The 22,003-nt window shown below is 26.2% G+C and overlaps 1 protein-coding gene and 1 long non-coding RNA gene across 9 annotated transcripts in view; one reads left to right on the forward strand and one right to left on the reverse strand.

Annotated features, from left to right (window-relative positions):
* Nucleotides 1-22,003, forward strand: part of LOC123259273 — a 33,364-nt gene that overhangs the window by 6,264 nt on the left and 5,097 nt on the right. Inside the window, exons 2-5 of one of the 8 annotated variants that reach the window (XM_044719629.1) lie at nt 5,549-6,349; nt 11,372-12,777; nt 16,476-16,627; nt 21,874-21,900. In XM_044719629.1, coding sequence (XP_044575564.1) covers nt 6,346-6,349; nt 11,372-12,777; nt 16,476-16,627; nt 21,874-21,900 — 1,589 coding nt within the window. In that variant the 5' untranslated portion in view covers nt 5,549-6,345. Of the gene's footprint in view, nt 1-1,898; nt 2,296-5,548; nt 6,350-7,005; nt 7,108-8,847; nt 8,870-11,371; nt 12,778-16,475; nt 16,628-21,873; nt 21,901-22,003 lie in introns of those variants that run through there. The other 7 variants (XM_044719627.1, XM_044719622.1, XM_044719626.1 and 4 more) reach the window with 7 other exon arrangements.
* Nucleotides 1,303-5,616, reverse strand: LOC123259279. The gene is made up of 3 exons (XR_006508204.1): nt 5,539-5,616; nt 1,596-1,689; nt 1,303-1,467 (listed from the first exon to the last, which is right to left on the reverse strand). It is a non-coding gene; the product is annotated as an uncharacterized LOC123259279 (long non-coding RNA).

The raw sequence follows: 22,003 nt of genomic DNA on the forward strand, positions 1-22,003 counted from the left end.
CTACCCAGTGACTGGGCTCTGCGCATCTTTAATTCCCCCACCAAGCCCGGTACATAATATGTACATAGCCCCCTCTTCTGTGTTTAATCCAGCGGCTTTCCAGGCATTGAGTCGCGGAGTAAAGGGGGGAATCACCTGAAACTATCCTATATACCTTCCATGCGTTTGCCAATCTTGGCACTTTGCCTGAAAGAGCATATCGACCGTACAACGTTGTCATATCACTCCGGATCTTGTGCCTGGTCCTAAACACTTTTTCAATCGTATGGACTCATTCCTGAGTCCGTGTCATATGATGTTACATTTTTACCCTCCCTTGTTATTATTTTTATTATATTCTTACATACATCTCCATAAATATGTGTTTCAATGGAGAGAATTTTTTTTTTTATATTTTCATAAAGAAAGTTTGCAAATTACTCAACTTTACTTTACTTTTTTATGCTACAATAGTTTTTTTACCGTCATTATCAACATTATTATTATTATTATTATTGTCATTACTTTTCTAGAAAAATCTGATGAATTTATTTATTACGTCGAGAATGTTTATTGGATTTTCTCTATGAAGATTAGGTAATAAAATTTTGTTTTATTTTATTGACTTTAATTTAATTAAATCATATTTTTTATTAGATATTAAATAATTGTATCTTTTTACAAAATTAATTTTCATTCTGTAAAAAAAAGATTTAAAAATCAGAATTGTAAAATTTTTAGGAAAAAAATTGATAATATTTATAACACTGAAGTTAGCCATGAATTTTAAAAATTTTTTTAACAAATTAATTACAATAAAAAATCTTCAGTTGTAATTTTTATTAATTTTCACATGTGAAACTTTTTAAATATATTTTTTTTATAATTATTTAATAGCTATAAAATTAAAAAAAAATTTTTAATATCTCTCAATTTCAGTGAAAATACTAAAGTTAATGAAAATTAAGTTAGCCGACATTTAAAAATTTTTAGAATTTTTTTTTTTTATTAAAAAAATGATTAAAAAAAATTTTTCATTTGTAAAACACTTTAAAAACTGTAAGTGCAATTTTTTAAAAATATTTTTTTGTTCTAATTTAATTATTAAAGAAAAAATTAAAGTTAGGCCGACATTTTTAATTTTTTGATTATTTTTCATTTATTAAATTAGAACTAAAGAATATTTTTAAAATATTGCACTTATAGTTTTTCAAGATTTTTATAAATAAAAATTTTTTTGTAGTACAATTAACAATCTTTTTTTAATAAAAAATTAAAATTTTTAGATGTCGGCTAACTTAATTTTCAAACTTTAGTGTCATTAATATTTTTATTTAAAGAATTTTTTAAAAACACAAATTGTGAATTAAAATTTCACAATATGATTATAGTATTCCTATTTTAAGGGGTAAAATCATCCAACCAATAGCCTACATTTTGGTAGTTCTCAGTAACGACGTCGTCGGCATTTTCTGCGCGCGTCAAATCCTGAAATTATATCAAGTATTAATAATATAACAGTTGGTATGTGATTATTAAATTAAGTATAATATAAACAATCGTGAAATCAACAATAATAATCATACAATTTACAATAATAATAGTAATTGTCTCACCGAGTTTCTAAAATTGTCAATTCTAGATTATTCGTGCTCCATAGACATTAAGGTTAGGTTACAAGGCGTTTGTTTCTTCCATATTTAAATAACGCTTTTAAAAACAATCATTAATTAATAAAATAATTAATAAATAACATATAATTGGTTGTCATTAATTTCACTGTGAATAATATGAACAGTTTGTTGTTTTACATTTAATGTAATTAGAGTTTGTTATTTTGGTTTACTGTTCGGTATGTTTATTTATCGGTCAATATTTATGTTTACTTTTATTTAATTAATTATTTTAATATTTGTGATTTAACGGATAAATCTAAATGTGAATTTTAGCAAAGATATTTACAAATAATGCCACGAAAAAAAAGTCATTTAAGTTCATCAAAAGCTCGTGCGCGGAGAAAAAAAATTTACATGCTTCGTAAAAAACAAGAAGAATTAAAAGAAGAATTTAAAAATCTCGCTGGCAATGATGATAATTTAAACGAATTAAATGATAATAAATTAACGGATCTAGATAATTTGATTGACAGAAATGTTAATGATGAAGATGATGATGATGAAGACGATAATGACAGTAATATTGATGGAACGTGTGCTATCAACAATAACAATAACAAACAATTAGATACTGAAGATATTGAAATAGTTAGTATCGTAGAATCAATTCAAGAATCATCTCCGAGTAAACCAGCAAGAGGTAATCGATAATTTCTCTACCGTTAAGAATAAAAGTTCTTTTTTGTTATCATCTTGAATATCAATTTATTTTTATTTTCTTTATTGTTTTGCTCTGATTACCAATTGGTTTTGTTTTTTTCTTCTTTTGGAAGCTGATAGTGTTTCAAATTTTTGAATATTAATTATAATCAACTGTAAATCATTGCTGACAAGAGAGGTTTCGTTTTTGTTCGATAGACTTCTTGGTTTTTTTTATAGATTTAAATGATTCGAAAGTCATTAAGGTCATTGACTCAATTATTGAGAACTAGAGCGTTTGTATAAACGAATTATATTTTTCATTTACTTTAAAGACTTGTTTTTTTAAATAATTTCAGTACGGAAAATCTTTCTTAAATGACTTATTTATTTTTAATAAGGGTTATTCTATTTTATTGTAAATGATTGAATATTGTGGAGTCAAAATTATGAATTAATTATGCGATTAGTAAGTTAAGTATTACATATTTCTAGCTGTATTGATTTTTGTAACTTCCTGAAATTATGTGTCGGACTTTCAAGTTCAAAGTTGCACTGAAGTAATGCTGAATTCTTGATGAGAAAATTTGTAGATGCATCTGTGTTTAAGCTTCTGTAGATTTTAAATTTTTGAATACTTATAGCAATTTTAATAACAATTCTTCTAAATTTATCACCATAATTTTTCTCATATCTCATCTTTTCAAGTATTATTAAATGGTTAAAGTTAAAATGAACTTTACCTGTCGAGTAAAGATTTAAAAAGATGATAATAATTCGATAGACAAAGTAAGGTCCTTAATTTGGCTTTGAAAAACCAGGATGCTTTCATTAAATTTAAATACTGTTGAAATATTTTTCTCGAATAAATATTAATCTATGAGTTGAAGATTACGTTCTGTTGCTTTTACTTGGAACTCTTTAATCTGTAAAAAATAATCTACGAAGGACCAACACCCTATTTTAAAAAGTCTTTCAATGAATTGAAATTTTTAGTACTCCATTAAATAAATTTCACCGGAGATTAATTTAAAAAATTCATTGAAAAATGTCTGCTTACAAGTTTTATGAATTTTCATTTTCCGAAATGCAATATTAAGCAATTTCATTGGTGACTGAGATTTTATCAGCCAATACCTAAATTATGTTATGAATTCGGTTCTGTAGTTGTATCATATCGGAGTGACTAATTATGCAATTAAATATTGTACAATTTGCAAATTACATTATACAGCTTTTGTTTCCATATAAGTACATTAAATATTACTTTGTTGCTTTACATGATCAATCACATGTTACATTTATATAACAACTATATATTCCTCATCAATACTTACTCTTAATTAATTTTAATATCTTGCCACATTCGCCTCTCAATTTAATTACAGTTCGTCATAATTTTACAATCTTTTTCTCTAAAATTTATATAAATTTAATTTACTACAAATTGCATTTCTTCCAAACTCGACGTTTCTATTTTTGAACCCATTAAAAACTCCTTAATAATTGATTATTTTTAAGTGACACTTTTCCGAATCCTTAAAAGTCATCATTATCAATTATGTACATTTTTTATACAAATATCACTGTTATTTCAATACATCCCGATTTCTTCATTAAATATTAATCTCAATAATTCGAGAATTAACTTTTTTCTCTAAAACTTTTATTCTATAATGAATTAAATTTAGCAAAAAAATATTTTTTTTTTTAATAAGTTCCTTCAAGATTTACGTCAAGATTCTCGGACGAGTACGAAAGCGTGACTGGCATACTAGTAATTATAATCGTATATTTCTTTAAGCGCCAAATAATTAACAACACCGATAATAATAATAATAAAACCATTTAAAAAAAATAAAATTAAAACCTTAATAAAAAAATTTTTCTTGACGTAATTTGAAAATAAAAATTAAATTAGCCGACATTTTAAAATTTTTATAATTTATTTTATTGAAAAATAATTTTTAAAAAAATTTTCACATGTCGAAAATTAAAAAAATTATATTTGAAATTTTTTAAAAATACTTTTTTAGTTATAATTTTTAATTAATAAAAAAAATAAAAAATTGTTATGACACTGAAGTTAGCAGACGTCTAAAAATTTTTTATTTTTTTTATTAATTAAATTACAACTAAAAAAATATTTCCAAAAAATTGCACTTATAGTTTTTCAAGTTTTTTACATGTGGAATTTTTTTTTTAATTGTTTAATTGAGATTTTTTCAATAAAAAATTTTGAAATGTCGGCTAACTTAATTTTCATAAAATTGTTAATGATACTATAGTTAGCCGACGTTTTTAATTTTTTGATTTTTTTTTTTTTAATAATTAAATTAGAACAGAAAATTTTTTTTTAAAATTGCACTTAAGGTAGTTCTTTCCCAACCTATAGTTTATGCTACTGCTGTCTTCGTCACGCGCTAGTGTTTCCTCTCTTACGGGCTATTGCTCACTTACTTCCACGCATGACTTTATTTGTTTACTTTACCAGTTTATCAATGATTTCTCAAAAACTAAGTGGTAGGGAATTCCAGAATTTTGTAGGGTAATTATATATGTATTAATCTAAGTAATGTTAGTTTTTCGTGAAATTCTTAAAATTTCTTCAATAGAAAAATAATAAAACTCGCGGTTTTCTCTCTCTTTTCCCATACCGCCTGTGTAAAAATGTCATTTTCAATTGCAATTATCTTCGGTTAGACGTGGTAAATCTCCTCTAAATTTTAATAGCGTGTGTATTATGTATTTAACTACTTCTATACGGATTTTGGGAGATTTCTTGAATTTTTGCTTTTTGGACCTAACTACCATAAAGTTTTTCAAGTTTTTTACACGTGCAATTTTTTTTTTTTTTTTTTTTTTAATCATTTTTTCAATAAAAAATTTCTAAAAATTTTTAAATATCGGCTAAATTAATTTTCATAAAATTGTTAAGTGTCGGCTAACTTCAATTTTATAATTTTAAAACTTGACAACTTAAAAAATCATGAATATTAATTTAGCAGATATTTAATAATTTTTAGAATTTTTTTAACAAATAAATTATTGCAAAAAACATTATAAAAAAAAATTGACATGAAGAAATTAAAAAAAAATAAAGAATGCAATTTTTTTTTAATAATCTTTTGGAAGAAATTTGTTTGTTAAAAAAAATGAAAAAATGGTCAAGTGACTGCTAGCTTTAATGTCATTAAAAAATCAATTAAAAATAAAAATTAAAAGCAACAATTTTTCAACTAACGTCAATTTAGTTGCAGATGGTGGCGCGGTGGTTTCTCGCGGGTTTGTCGTCGGTGATCCCCAAGTACCGCCAGTAGCGTCAGCAAGCGGCCAGACATTCAGTCACGGTCGGTACCGCGAGAAAATCCGATTGATACGTTCAAACCGCGAGTATGTGTAATATAATGTGCACAATAATTAGTTTAGTGCAGTACGTATACACACATATGATAGTAATCCAACGAGTGTAGCTTAAAACTGAAGTAAAGTAACTGAACTTAAATAATGGATCGGAGCAGCAGCAGCAGCAGCAGCAGCAGCAGCTGAGGTGGAGCTGGCGACGAGTCGTCGACTCCACTCGCTCAGCGCCTCTACTGTTAAACTATCTTCCATTTTTTAATTTATCCGTAGTATCTAAACTTACTCTCCTATGTGGATAAATCTTTAATTCGAAAATGTGAACCCAACCGGGCTCGAATCCTCGGGGATTCTGCACAGGCCGATCCGAGTAAGGAATCGTGCGCTGTCAATCCTTAATAATTAAATAATAATAATTGTAAATTATAAATTGAAAAAATTTGTGCTCCAATCCAATAAGTTAACAAAAAAGTGTCAGCTTTTTCGAAGCAAGGATTAATTAATTAATTAATTAATATTGTGCCGAAAATTGAAATATTTATTTTAAAAAAATAATATTATTTTTACACTAAAAATAAGACTGATTTTTGGAGTCTTGCTGGAGGTGTGTTTACCACGAGACTGTCGGTGCTGTACGATGTCTATGCACGAGTGGACGGGTGCGTAAACGTCAGTGCATTATCATGTGATAATGTGTACGTAATAATATGATGATTTAAGTGTTAAGATTATCCTCACACGTTTTTAGTTTGCAAATAATGAAAATGAAGTTAGCCAAAATTTATGGAATTTTTTTATGGAAAATATTTCAATTAACCCTTCGTTGGTCGCGCTTTTTTTAGTTTCTCCCTCGCACTATAGCGAGTCTTCTATAAGTTGAGTAGTTGTTAGGCGGCGATTCGCTCATAGCGCGACCAGCAAAGGGTTAAACAATTGAAAACAAAAATTACACATGTAAAAAACTTTAAAAAGTATAAGTGCAATTTTTTAAAAACATTCTTTTAGTTGTAATTTAATTAATAAAAAAAATCAAAAATTTTTAGACCTCTGGTAACTTCAGTGTCAATGAAAATACATCAATATCATGTGTAATTTTCAATTTATTATAATTATAATGATAATTTTATTAATTAATTATCATTATTGAGTAAATCTTATCTAAAGAGGATTTTACTACGAGATTTTCTCTAGAATTTGTAGAATTTAACTGGAACATTCTACTGAATGAGAAAAAATAGTTGATAAATCATAACTTAAATCTACGGCCGCCATTTTTTTTACCAATATTGCTTGGCTTGTCGATAGATTATTGATTCGTCTGGACGTTTAATACTAGGTGCTCCAATTGAAACGTATTTTATTATAAAAACACACCCTAACATTACCAACATGTGCGAAATATTTAATTACGTTGAACACATGTCCACTAGTCATGTCAAATTGAAGGTCAAAGGTTCACGATAATTTGTGTTTTTTGTTTATTCGATTGTTCTGCTTATTAACTTATATTATTGTTTTTTTTTAGATAAAATATTTCATTAAATATTAAATATTTAATAAAGAGTAGTCGGAGGTCAGTTGAGCGGTTGGATTGTGATTTATTTATTTACATGAAACGTGATCCAGTATACGTTAGTACTGTGTAAATTTTTCATAAGTTAACTTGCTCTAAGAATGATCAGTAGCCTTCGATTAGGGTCCTTGGCCTCTTAGGCAACAATCTGACGTCACGGTCATCAAGTGTAAAGGATTTTTTTAAAAATTTTCTAGTACCTGCTTTGTTAACTGTTGATCTTTCAATAGGATTAATTTTTTGTAATGATAATAAAAAATATTGTGTTAAATACGGTCTACACAAAATTAGTGTTAAAATTCACTCTGTATTATTTTAACACAAAGTTAATGTTATTTTAAATGAAAATGAAGTTAGCCGACATTACTAAATTTTTAGAAATTTTTTATTGAAAAAATTTTAATTAAAAAATTAAAAAAAAAATTTTCACATGTAAAAAACTTTAAAAACTATAAGTGCAATTTTTTAGAAATATCTTTTTAGTTGTAATTTAATTAATAAAAAAAATAAAAAATTTTTAGACGTCTGCTAACTATAATACTAAAGTTAGCCGACGTTTTAAATTTTTTTTCATTTATTAAATTACAACTAAAAAATATTTTTAAAAAATTGCATATGTAGTTTTTAAAATTTTTTTTTTTAATTTTTTTGTAATGATTTTTTCAATAAAAAAAAATTCTAAAAATTTTTAAATGTCGGCTAACTTAATTCTCATCTGCTAACTTCAGTGTCATTATTTTAACACAAAGTGTGCTCAAATTAACACTAATTTTGTGTGGACCGTATTTAACACAGAAATTGTGTTGATTTTACACAATATTTTTATTTAATAATTTAAAAATAGAGGTTTTTTCGTGTTTTTACCCTGTTGGAATTGAATTTTTCGTTAGATTTATGAAATAACTAAATGTGGAATTAATTAGTAATTTAGAAAGGTAATCAAGGAGAGAATTTTTGTTGGGAGTAAAAAATAATGGCTTTAGTTTTTGTTTGGTATAGTTTGTTATTTACTGGCGGTTATAGAGGTCAGCTAGACACTGAGTATGGAATGTCTGTACTGGTGTTTCATGTTCTTTACTTTACTTTGTTAGTGTTCTTTGATGCTGGTATTTTTATATAAATTTATGGCTATTTTTTTGATCTCAAGAAGGTGATTGATTAAATTAGACGTTATTTTTATTATTTTTCACTGCTTACAAAATATTTATCAAGAGAATTTAATTATTATTATTTAAAAGGTGTGCATACGTTTATAAAGTATCTATTAAAAATATTTGTAATCGAGTTTATGGTTGGTTATGCGGCAAAACCTCTGGTGTTAGAGTTCGGTACTAGTTTTCTTGCTGATAGGCGGCTTCATTTTATTTTGCATACGCAATTTGTTTATATCGTCGTTTATTCGAATAATGAGACCAAGTTGAACTTTGAGATGAAGAATAAAACGTTAATTTTAGTTATAAATAAGAGGCAAGGCTTTATTAGTTTCATGTTTTTCCGGCTTTGAATTAAGGTGCTCTCACAATTTGTGTAGTAAGACACTGGGATTGAAATTTTTTAAATAAAAACTAGCATTACTGTTTTTTAAGTTATCTTAATTGTAATAGTACATAGTGGTAACTCAGGATTGAATTATTGATGCAAAGTAGGTTGGCTAAAAAATTTCGGCAAGTTAAAAAAACTTCAATTTACTGTAAAGATAACTGTCAACTTTTAAAAGTGTTGAGTAATTTTGCACGCCCTAAATTTAAACCGTTATTCAATGTACTCTACTCGATCCAGTGAATTTGCACTAATGAGTAGATTCATAATCATAATTTAAGAAGCTGCTCTGTATGAAATTTTAAAAACTTTAATTGAAAGCAGTCTTGAGTAGCATTGACTATTTGAGTCGGATTTTAGTTACTAAAAGTTAGAAAGAATTTTTTAGATGAGAAGCTGAGATTTATAAATTATAAAAGCGACGTACTAATTACAAAAAAGCGTTGGCGTAAAAATTTTTAGTACTACACACAGAAAACAAATTTCTTGTGCCAAGAAAATTTAAAAAAAAACAAAAGTTATTTTGGAGCAAGAAGAAATTTTCTTGGCTTAAGAAACTTTGACTTCATTCAAGAAATTTTCAATCTTGCTCAATAATTTCTTGAGCCAAGAAAATTTACATTCCAGTCAAGAATTTTTTTTTCAGTACTAGAATTGCTAAAAAGTTAATTAATTTAAAATTGATGTACTCGGACAATCTTTATATTATGATGAATAATAAACTTGACTATGGTTTTCATCTTATTATAAAAACGGGTCCCATCTCTTTCTTTTGCTGCATCGAGAGAAATCGCACTATCTTTGTTGCACTTACAACAGCAATTGCCGATTCATTTTCTTTGAAACAAATGAAAATTTTGCAACAAAAAAACGATCTCTTAGAAAATAGATAATTAAATAAGCTATCGAGTATTAGAGCGTTTTTTCTAAAATTTTTCTTTGTTTTAAAAGAAATTCAGGAACCTAAAATAGCTGGAACCACCTCTAATGCTCTAAAATTTGACAAAATACTAATTTTTCTTTGAAAATTCTAAAATTTTTTTTTAGAAACTTCATCAAGTTCTGAAGCTTATTTCCCCCCTTAGGACGCTTACTTTATTGTGAGTAAGTTCAGAGAAAAGATTGGTAGAAAGGTGAAAACTCTGGATGGCAGATGTTGGAAGTATAAGGGGTGGTCAGGACTCAGGACAAAAATACCGGATTACGATGAAAGACAGGAATACTTTCTGATATGAATTTCGGGATATATCAGATATCTTTTATATTATTAATTACTTTTAAGCAACAAGTAATTAGTAATTACTTGTTTTTATTTACAAGTAATTAGTTAATTTAGTAATTACTTTTAAGTAACAAGTTATTGTTATGTACTTATTTTTGTTAAGACATATGTTTCAGCTTATTGAAAAAATACTTCGAAATTATTCTTAATTACTTTAGAGAGGTTAGTCACTAATATAGCAAATAGTGATGAGTCATTGCTAATAGTTAGCTTGCTTAATTTCACTTCTTTTGTCTCAGAAGTATCTGCCAATTCCTGTAGATGTCTCTAGCTTGTTGTGCTGTAGTACTTTAATCTATAGTCAAATATTCTGAAGAAATTAACCTAATTATTTAAATTGGCTTCTGCCATTTTGATAATAGTCAGCCATTTTGTCGGAAGATTAGTGAATTCACAAATTACAAGCCCACCTGATTCTTTTCTCACAATAATATTAACCTTTATGACATAAATATCGAAGCAAAGATTTAATCATTACCATCAAGATTCTCTTAAACGCTTTAACCAGCCAACAAAAAAAAATTGGTGTGCAGAAAATATTTTAGCAGATAAAAAATCTCTTTGCAAACAAGTTTGCAATTGATAATACTGAAAAATATTTTCAAAAAAACTATGTAGGCAGAAAAAAATTTATCAAAGAACCATATTTTTGTGAATGATTGCACAAACTTTTTATGCAAACACAATCTGCATGCAACATAGTTTAATTCAAAAAACCTGAAAACCGGTTGACCCTGCAGGCAATCAGAAATTTTTGAAAAGCCATGACTTTTAAATACGTCGTTTGATTAAAAATCAAACGTTCAATTTTCTTAGCGGGAAGTTAAAAAAAGAACTATGAATAAAATACAATAAAGTTTTAATGATAGTTAAAAGTTTGATATGAATCATTTGGAAATTATTTATGACCACTATGGTCATCGAATTTCTCCAGCCCTTGTTACATAGTTTCTGTTTCCGGTATTTTTATTATTAATGAAACTAATCGTGTTACTAATTTATTATATTTTCCATACCCGATCAAAGTATTGATTTTATTAAACAAACTTTGAGTTGAATTGAATCACATTTAAGTATGTATTGAAATTGTTATAATTTATGGTTGATTGGCACTTTATTAAATTATAAATATTCCTCAAAGATACATTAGTAAGTCATTTAAATAAATCCTCCGTTACAGAAGAATTAAATTAAATTTTGATGTATTTATAATTAAAACTCTGACCTGGATACATTTAACCAATATTTAAATGTTTAAAAATAACTTGAATATTTACCAAATTTTGGGTATTAAATGTTTCTTTTTTTTGTTGCCTATTGCAGGGACTTTTGACGAGGTACCTGTTAAACAAGAGCGTCCAGATGAAGCGGAAATCCGGGAATTGGCTGCCAAAATGGTGGAAGCAAACAAGGCGAAAATGCAGTCAATGCCTGCACCGCCGGTAAGACCTGCTAATAATAATTTACCGGGAGGTCAAACCGGGATACTTGGTTATTTAACCCGTAAACCAGTTGAGGGAACTGGAGCTGGAGCAGCAGCACAACCAGCAGCCGCTAAATCTCCATCAAAGGATCAAGATGGTAAAGTGCCACTTGATGATGAAAGCCAGCGGGGTAGATTTGGCTGGGTGTCGTTTGAAAAAGTTCACATACCTTATATATTTCGCGGTAGTGAAAAATATTGTGCTGTTAGGATACTTGAGGCCAAGCTACTAAATAAGTACCTGAATTATCTTCACTCAGATATTTACAGTTGTACATGTATTAAAAGTTACTTTATAACTGAAGCGGAGAGTAAATTATTAAATGAAATAAATAACAAACATTGTGAAAATCAATTTGGTAAAGAACAATTTACAACTAGAGATTTAGTAGTGCGTTTATCTGATGCTAGAGAATTTTACACATTTTTAGATGTATGTTATACTAAATTAACAAGTAACAGTGTTATCGGAAATAATAGTGGTAATAATAATGGACATAATAAAAATGATAAATGCGGATTTATACGTATTAACAAAGAATCTGTTGTTCCATACACAATAAAAGATAATTTAAAATACGTACCGTTATTTTATTTTGAAGGTGAAACGGACAATTTAAAATTAAAAGCCGAAAAATTAGAAGGCTGGGACTTGTCTTATTTAAAATTTTGTTGTAAAGTACAGGGTATACGTAATGAATTATTTGCTAGTGAAACATGTTCTGTTATAAGTTTAACTGATATTAAAAGTTATTTTCCACCTGGTACTGGCTTTGAAGACTATTGGCCTAGTAAAGTTATGGACTCACAGCTATTTGTTAATGGAAAAAGTGGCGCTAGTGCTGGTGGATGGACCAAACAACCACCCGCACCACCGGCTAATATTATTAACAAACAATTACAAAATAATTCAACCGGTAAATCCTCCGCGCAATTGACATCAAGATCGTCCGCTGGTTTGCAAAATATCCCACGCAATAGTCCTGCTAATGCAACCACCTTACAGCCAGTTAATCAGTCATCAAGATCTGCTGTTACAACCCATCCAGCTCATGTATCTTCTAACTCTTTGTCTGCAAATGCAAGATCTACTGTTGCTAATAATAATGCTCAAAATATGCTCGGTTCATTAACGACTGTTAATGGATGGACTGGATTAGTTGGTGGACAACCAGCCTTCCAAACTGCTATTGTACCTCAATCAAACGCCGTTATTAGGATGACTAATTCAGCGCTTATACATAATGTGAGTTTTATTCATTTCTTTATTTATCATCAATGTTCTTTATCATTTTAGCTTGAAAATTTAATGGTAATGATTATCATCTAGAGCTTTTAAACTATTGATAGGATTTACTTCTATTTAATAAGATTTAGTAACAGATATTAAATGATTTAGTAATAAACCTTTCATTACCAAATATTTAGTAATAGGTACTAAATTATTTATTAAAACCCATTTAGTTCTACCAGATAAATATAAATAGTATTTAACAAATCGTTTATTGGTATCAAAGAAATTAATTTTTTAACTAATTTTAGCGTATTACCTAACTTTTTAACTTCAAATAAATGAAAATAATTAAAATAAATAGTTTTAAGTAAAAATATAACGTATTATAAAGAAAAGAGTCTTATTAAATTAGATTTTTTTGTTTGAGACATTTATAAAATTTAAAACTAAAGTTTTTAACTTATCAATAATAGACTAATTGAAAAATGTAAACACTAATAGAAGGATTTAGTTCTATTTAATAAGATTTAGTAACGGATACTAAATGATTTAGTAACAAACCTTTCATTATCAAATATTTAGTAATAGGTACTGAATCATTTATTAAAACCCATTTAGTTCTTTCAGATAAATATTTAGTAGTATTTAACAAATGATTTATTGGTAATCAATAAATCGTTTATTCGTATCAAAGAAATTAATTTTTTAACTAATTTTAGCGTGTAACCTAACTTTTTAACTTGAAATAAATCAAAATAATTAAAATAAATAATTTTCCGTAAAAATATATAAGGTATTATAAAGAAAAGAATCTCATTAAATTATATTTTTTTGTTTTAGACATTTATAAAATTTAAAATTAAACAAGTTTTTAACATACTAGAATTCAAATTTGCGCGCGCCTTTACTATAGAGTTTGCATATATTTTCATGCATATGATATATTCGACCAATCACATCACGAATAGATTGGTTTCACATACATTTCATCTCAATTTTATTATGGGACTAGAATTCAAATTTGCGCGCGCAAGCGCGCGCCTCATATTTATGGTCATGATATATTTATGTGTAGTTTATGTATATTATATTCACTTTCAACCAATCAGAATGAGAATAAATATTTTCAACCAATCACATCACGAATAAATTGGTTTCACATACATTTCATCTCAATTTTATTATGGGATCAATTATTATGGGATCAATAATAGACTAATTGAAAAATGTATATTAAACTCCACTGAGAAAAGACATAAATAGAAACCATTTATTGGGAGTATGTGTGTTTTCAAAGGGAAGATAAATCTCCCAAAATCGAGCTGAATAAAATAATCTAAGTCAGTTAATAGGTTATGTATCGCATAAACATTGGAATTAAAGCGTAGCCATCTACTGACAATACTTACCAAATAAATATTTAGTACCTGTTACTAAATATTATTTGGTGGAAATAAATATTTATTTGCATGTAATAAGGCTTTGTTCATATAAAGAAATCATTTATTAAACTGTAACAAATAATATTGATGGGTTCAAAATATTTGTTTCTTCCAAATCAATGAATAAAAATTTTGTTACTAAATCAGTTTAGTACTCCGTACTAAATCCTTCTATCAGTGTAATTATTAAAAATATAATTTTTATCACCAAGAATTCATTGATTCAATTCAAAAGTTTCAATTATAAATTGTATAGATTAATGGTAGAAATTCAGTATATTGTTTATACCACACACCTTTAGTTCGAAGAGCGTTGGTTTGTTCCGTACTAACCTCAAAATTGGGTTATCGATTCCGTCAAATTAAATCAGATATAAAATTTACAGTTTACACTCAAATGACATAATAAGGACACTTGCAAATATTAGTATTTAATTATAAAATGTGATATAATTTTCAATTGATTAATTACGATGTTCATACAAAAATAGTTGTCCTATATACTTCTACGTTATTCGGTTAAATAAAGATTAATTTTCATGCATTTGAATATTCAAAAAGTTCAGATTATTCTTGAGAACATCGTTCGATCACCGAAAGGTGACGCGTTAGAATGAGAATTAGTATGTTTATATCAAATGTTACATAACTTTTCGTGAATAAGAAAAATATTCTTAAAGTTATGATCAAGCGGTTAGAGAAAGTATGTTTTTTTGTAAAAACTTGAGGAAAAGAGTCTTAATGGAGTAAAGTTTTAAAAAACCGTAATTTTTAAAACGCTGACTACGGTTGTGTAACAATAGATGATAACTATTATCAACGTCGTAATAATTATTATAATCACTCTCTTTCTTCGAAATAATTATAATTGTTCCATATAGAGAATTTCTTAAGAAAAATTGTCGAGTAAATTTAAATAATTCAAAGTAATATCAAATTTTTGTAAAAGTTACTTTACATTAAAATCTAAAATAATTTTTTTCACAAAGAATTCAATTCAGTAGAATCGATTTTTAATTTGCAGGTGGAAAATTTCTAAAAGGAAAATAAGTTACGTAATTAGGTCACACTGTCAATATTTGATCGTATTCATCTAATTTTTATTCAACGATCTTTATTTTTTGCTTCCAATGTACCATTGTCTTGAATCCACCAATTTACAGTAAAATTGAACGGTTGAAATTTTATTCAAAGCTTTAAAGTGATGCAATTAACCTCAATATTCGGAAAATTTTAGCTTCTGTTAAATATTTCATCAAACGGAGAAAAACTAACTCTCATTATATGGCAAGTTATTTAAATTCAACTACAGATCAAATAAAAATTTAATTATACGGTGTTTACTTTGACCAGTAGAGCTAATTCTCATTACTGACTGAAAAAAGCTAACTTTGGAAATTAAAGTCAGGTTTATTTAAACTTGGAATAATTTATCAAGTAGATCAATTAAATATTTTTATACCAAAGTTCTCTTCCTGTAGGTAATATTTATCATATCAATAACTGTAATTTTACATTCAAAATTCATGTTCCCCATGATATGTGGGTATTTATTTATGCTCTATAAATGTCATATCTTCAAATTAGAAAGATATAACCATCCATAACAAAGTACATACACATATTATAACAACTTATGTATAACTTCTTATGGTTATACATCAAAATTAGTAATATGGATATGTATGTCTGACTATAACCATTTATTTCTTGTTACTCTATAGTTATAAATTATAATAATACAAATTTGATCTACATATGTATGGTATACACTGAGAAAAAAAATTTCTTTTGAAAAAAATTAGCAATGTTTTAAAAATATTAATTTGTTTAAAATTTTCAATATTTTTAGTTTTTTAGTGGAAGAAATAGAAATTTTTTTCTAGTAATCTTTGTTGTTGTTTGTTGAAAAAAAGTTTTTTTATTTGGAAAAAAATAATTTTAAATAGACAACTTGCAAATTTTGTATCTAAAATTGTTGAAATTTACTGCAAGAAAAATTATTTCTTCAGCTAATAAATAAAATTGTTGAAAGATTTGAACAAATTAATTTCTTATTACAAAGTATATTTTTTTTTTTTAAATTAGATAGCTCTAAGATGATAATCTATGCTATTAATTTTTGATCCAAGTATCTATTTAAGGGTATCATAAATTTACGTTTCAAAAATATCATAAATAAGGAGCAAAATGTAATTGAAATTGTTAATGCAGTAGTTTTAATAAAAGTTAAAGTTTATTTTCACAACAGTATATCTTTTGATCTAGGCTTATCAACAACCATCAAGAAGTAGAGCTGGAGGCAACGGTACTGCAGTACCTGGACAATATCCATCTTATCCAGTTACAACAATCCAAACAATTCCGCAAGCACAACCGACTTTGCGAGCAACTGCGCACTCAAACCAACCTAATCTTGGGTAAATTTTTGATTAATATATTCTATCTATTCTTCTTTCATACTCATTAGTTTGTTTACGAAAAAAAGAGAAAAAAATGTTTTTATTGTAGCAATGCGCAGCTACCTAGCTATATTTGTTCTGTAATAAATCACTTTTTGTTTGATTTACTTTTTAAGAAAAACGTTAGAGCACTTTTAGCGGTATAGTAGTTCGAGCTATTAAAAACAGATGGCGTAAGGATAAGTTTTGTTCTCGTTAGTAAAGTTTTTATTACTTGTACTAAAGTTACGGATGACTTTTTTTTTTTAATTACAATTTATAGTTTGGTTAATGGTTAAGCCAATTTATAATAATAATAATAATAATAATAATAATAATAATAATAATAATGATAGATAGTCATTATTATTAATCTAAGCCGAATACTCCTGATTAAAATTCTTGAAGAATGACTAATTTTTGATTATTACTTCTTCACCATAATATTTTATCGGTATGAGGTCTCATACCATCAGGGAAAAATTTAGGTGAAATTCACAATTAAAATTCGTTTATCGACAATTATTGTTAGAGAAAGATGTAATTTTTACTCAGTGTAACTTTTTCAGTAACTGAAAAAATAATTCAGACAGCCCAGACCAGGACTCGAACCTGGATCTTTTGGTTACGCGCCAAATGCTCTACCAGTTAAGCTATCTGAAACACTGTCCGTAAATATTAAAAGCCTTGGCCAAAAGAGATTTACTCAGTGGAACTTAATAGGTAACTGGAAGGTAGTTACGGACAGTGTTTCAGATAGCTTAACCGAGTCCTGGTCTGAGCTGTCTGAATTATTTTTTCAGTTACTGAAAAAGTTACACTGAGTAAAAATTACATCTTTCTCTAACAATAATTGTCGATAAACGAATTTTAATTGTGAATTTCACCTAAATTTTCTCTGATGGTATGAGACCTCGTACCGATAAAATATTATGGTGAAGAAGTAATAATCAAAAATTAGTTATTCTTCAAGAATTTGGATCGGGAGTATTCGGCTTAGAATAATAATAATAACTATCTATCTTTATCAATAAACACCGATCTTCGAGTCAAATAAATAAATATATATATATATAGATATATTAAATACCTTAAATAATAATAATTATAATAAAATTATAAACGATTTTAAATAATTAATAACATTTAATAACTACTCCACAAGTTATGTAAGTTCTAATTTCCAAAATAATATTTGGATTAAAAATAATTTTTACGGTCGTTAAAAGGTTAAGGACCAAAAGGTTAAATGTCAAAAGGCAAGAAAAAATAGTAAAGTTATTAATTAAAATTACACGCGGTGATAATATTGATGAAGTTATGTACTTTATAAATTGCTTTGAAAATAGAAAGAGTTATGTCAACTTTATGACATAATATAAATTAATAATGCAGGATAATCTTTAAATTAGATCTAAAAGAGTCAATAAGTTCTTACCAATGCTGATTATTAATCAATTGATTAATTTATTAACCGGCTTTCTGAAATCAATAATTAATATATCATAAATAATTCTCAAAATTTTTCGTTTATATTGAACAAACGTATTAATTTTTTTCGATAAGTTATCATTAACATAATAATTTATTTAATATATTTATCGCACGATCGGTATTGAATCAAAAAGCATTGAAAAGCTTTACGTATAAAATTAATTTTATTCAAACATTGTGTAATTAGCATGTTATAATTACTTTAATTAATATAATAACAAAAGAGTATTTTTGGAAGTTTTCAATCGATTAATTCGGTGTGCTTTATTAATAAAAAAATAGATACTACATTTAATGTTTGACCAAGTAATTAAAATTAAATAAATTGAGGTTTATTTGCTCAAAAAAAAAAAATTATTATTTATTTATAATTAAAATTTATTAATTATAAAAATCGAATCTTAACGTATCAAGTCTATAATAAAATTTTGTATGCAAATAGAGGAAAATATAAATATTTTATTGTAAAATATTTCATATCAAAATATAAAAAATAAATTTGCTTGGACAATATTTACCCACGATATTAAAATCTAAGATATTTTATTATTCAAAAGTTCCTGTTGATTATAAATGTCACGTTAGATTATTGCAAAAAAAAAAAAAATTATTTATCTGTCATATTTTTAAAAATTAATATGTATAATACACGAACAGTATGAGTTTAATTTTAAAATTCTTTCTCATAAAATATTTCACCGGTAATATGCTGCGGAAGTTTTGAATTAAGATCGTGTTGAAAACTATGCAAGATATAAAATTATTCGAAGCGTTTAAATTATTTTATTAAAAAACAAGCTTGTATTACTTTTTAATATTTAATACATAATTTATAATGAATATGCTAAAGTTTTTTCATTATAAAATAAAAGCTTGTTTTTTTTTTTTTTAATATCGCCAACGAGATTGAACTGTAGATTTTTCCGATTCAATACGAGTTGTGATAACAAAATTTAATTAAATGATAAAAGTATTGCTACAGTAGTAAATATTTTTTTTATTTTTCAACGTTCGTATTTACTATTTGTTTGTGTACATATAGAGTCCTTGCTTTTTAAAATTAATAAAATTTCGATGCTGTTTAATTTTTAATTAAATTTAAAGAACAAAAATTTTTTGATTTTTTTTTAGTAGAATTTAGAGTATTTATGCTGCTGGTTCTTTATTACTGTTATTATTAATTTTAATATAAATGCGATATAATGCAAATATAATATACGCCGCCTGGTGTTTTATGGATATAATTAATTAATAAAATATGTAACTAGTAATTTGTAAAATTAAATTAATTATGATAATTTTAATTTGAATATTGTATGAAGTTCATGCGCAAAAATTTTTATTAAAATTATTATTTTCGCCAATAAAAATTAATTAATTCACTTATATTTTTAGTTATTCGCTCATAAAAAATCAGCAGTGTATTTACTGAATTATATTTAAATATAAATGTCATTTCATGATGTTGATAAACAATTTTTAAATTTTATGACTTTTTTCAAGTATTGAAATGAAATTAAATGTAATTTAAACAAAAAAATCAATTGTTAATGTGTTCAATTTAATATCAATTTAACAAATTATTAATTCGAAAGGACCGAATAAAAATTTACTAGTCATATTCCTAATAATAAACCAAACTCTGCTTTAATTAACTTACAATGTGAGGAAACAATTAAATTTTATGTTGTTAAGAGAAAAAAAAATATAAAATTTCAAAAGTTTAAGCGAAGATTCAAAACAAAAGTTATGCATTTTAAGCGATTTATATTGTAATTTTTTCATCTAAATGTTAATTTTCCGGTCATACATTTTCAATTATTATTACATAAAATTTTAAATCTAATAACTAGTAAGGTTAAATATAATTTAAATATGAATATTTTATCTGAAATATTTTTAATCAAGTCATTGCTTTTTGAAATAATTATAACTAGTAACCTTGCAGTCACTATGTGACTGCCGTGACTTGTGAACAATAAATAAATAAAATTTTACTTTATTAAAAAATGACTTTCGTTAAATTGCACTGTACTTTCTTAAATATTGATGTTTCTAAAGATATAAGCTCATCTTGATGTTACACTTATCAAGAGCTTTCATTTGAGTACCCACATGTTTTTTGATATATTTTTCATATACAATATATATAAATATATAAAATATATGAAAAATTGATGTGGGTACTCAAATGAACGGTCTTGATGAGTATAATGTGAGGATGAGCTTATATTTTAAAAAATTTCAATAGTTTACAAGATACAAGGTCATTTCTTAATTATTGACATTTATAAAGATATAAGCTCATTCCGATGTTACATTCATCAAGAGCTTTCATTAGAGTACCCACATGTATTTTTGATATATTTTTCATATATACATATAGATAATATATATAAATATATGAAAAATTGATGTGGGTACTCAAATGAAAGGTCTTGATGAGTATAATGTCAGGATGAGCTTATATTTTAAAAAATTTCAATAGTTCACAAGATACAAGGTCATTTCTTAATTATTGACATTTATAAAGATATAAGCTCATTCCGATGTTACATTCATCAAGAGCTTTCATTAGAGTACCCACATGCATTTTTGATATATTTTTCATATATACATATAGATAATATATATAAATATATGAAAAATTGATGTGGGTACTCAAATGAACGGTCTTGATGAGTATAATGTGAGGATGAGCTTATATTTTAAAAAATTTCAATAGTTTACAAGATACAAGGTCATTTCTTAATTATTGACATTTATAAAGATATAAGCTCATTCCGATGTTACATTCATCAAGAGCTTTCATTAGAGTACCCACATGCATTTTTGATATATTTTTCATATATACATATAGATAATATATATAAATATATGAAAAATTGATGTGGGTACTCAAATGAAAGGTCTTGATGAGTATAATGTCAGGATGAGCTTATATTTTACAAAATTTCAATAGTTTACAAGATACAAGGTCATTTCTTAATTATTGACATTTATAAAGATATAAGCTCATTCCGATGTTACACTCATCAAGAGCTTTCATTAGAGTACCCACATGCATTTTTGATATATTTTTCATGTATACATATATATAATATATATAAATATATAAAATATATGAAAAATTGACGTGGGTACTCAAATGAAAGGTCTTGATGAGTGTAACATCGAAATGAGCTTATATCTTAAAAAATATCAATAGTTCACACGATACAAGGTCATTTCTTAATCATTAAAGTAATAAAAAAACCGATTTTATCATATGACTATCCTGGACACAAAATTTTTGTTATTCTCTTAATAATATAGCTTATGAAAAATTCTTCTAAAGAATCTTAAAATAATACATATAAATCATGAAATGACATTCATATAAATTATACAATTAACTAAATAGAAAAATATGTGAATAGGGGATGTGTTTAACTATAAAATGTGTGTCATAAATTTACAAAGCATGATCATCTGATAAGAATGTAGATATTTGCAATGTTTGTTTGCTCTAATCTGGGTAAGCCACATTTGCACAAATGTCCTTTTGTCCCTTTCCCTTAATATCACCCTTACCTCCGGCAACCCACTTACTCTCCACGCAATCCTCGATTTACTTAATTCATATTCCGATGCAATAGCTTTATCATGTAGTTTTTATTGTTATTATCATTATTAAAATCCTGGAACAAAAATGGAAAAAGAAAACATTTTTTTGCTTTTTTTTCGTATAGTTATCCAACCTATGGGAAGGATGACTGGTGAGTTCCTGCATAATGTATTATAGACTTTTATAAAATGCAATTTAATAATAGTTGCATGAAGCACTAAAAAATTTATTATTTTTTTTTGTCAATAATTGTT

Source organism: Cotesia glomerata, linkage group LG2, assembly GCF_020080835.1.
Source record: "Cotesia glomerata isolate CgM1 linkage group LG2, MPM_Cglom_v2.3, whole genome shotgun sequence".
Lineage (NCBI taxonomy): Eukaryota > Metazoa > Arthropoda > Insecta > Hymenoptera > Braconidae > Cotesia > Cotesia glomerata.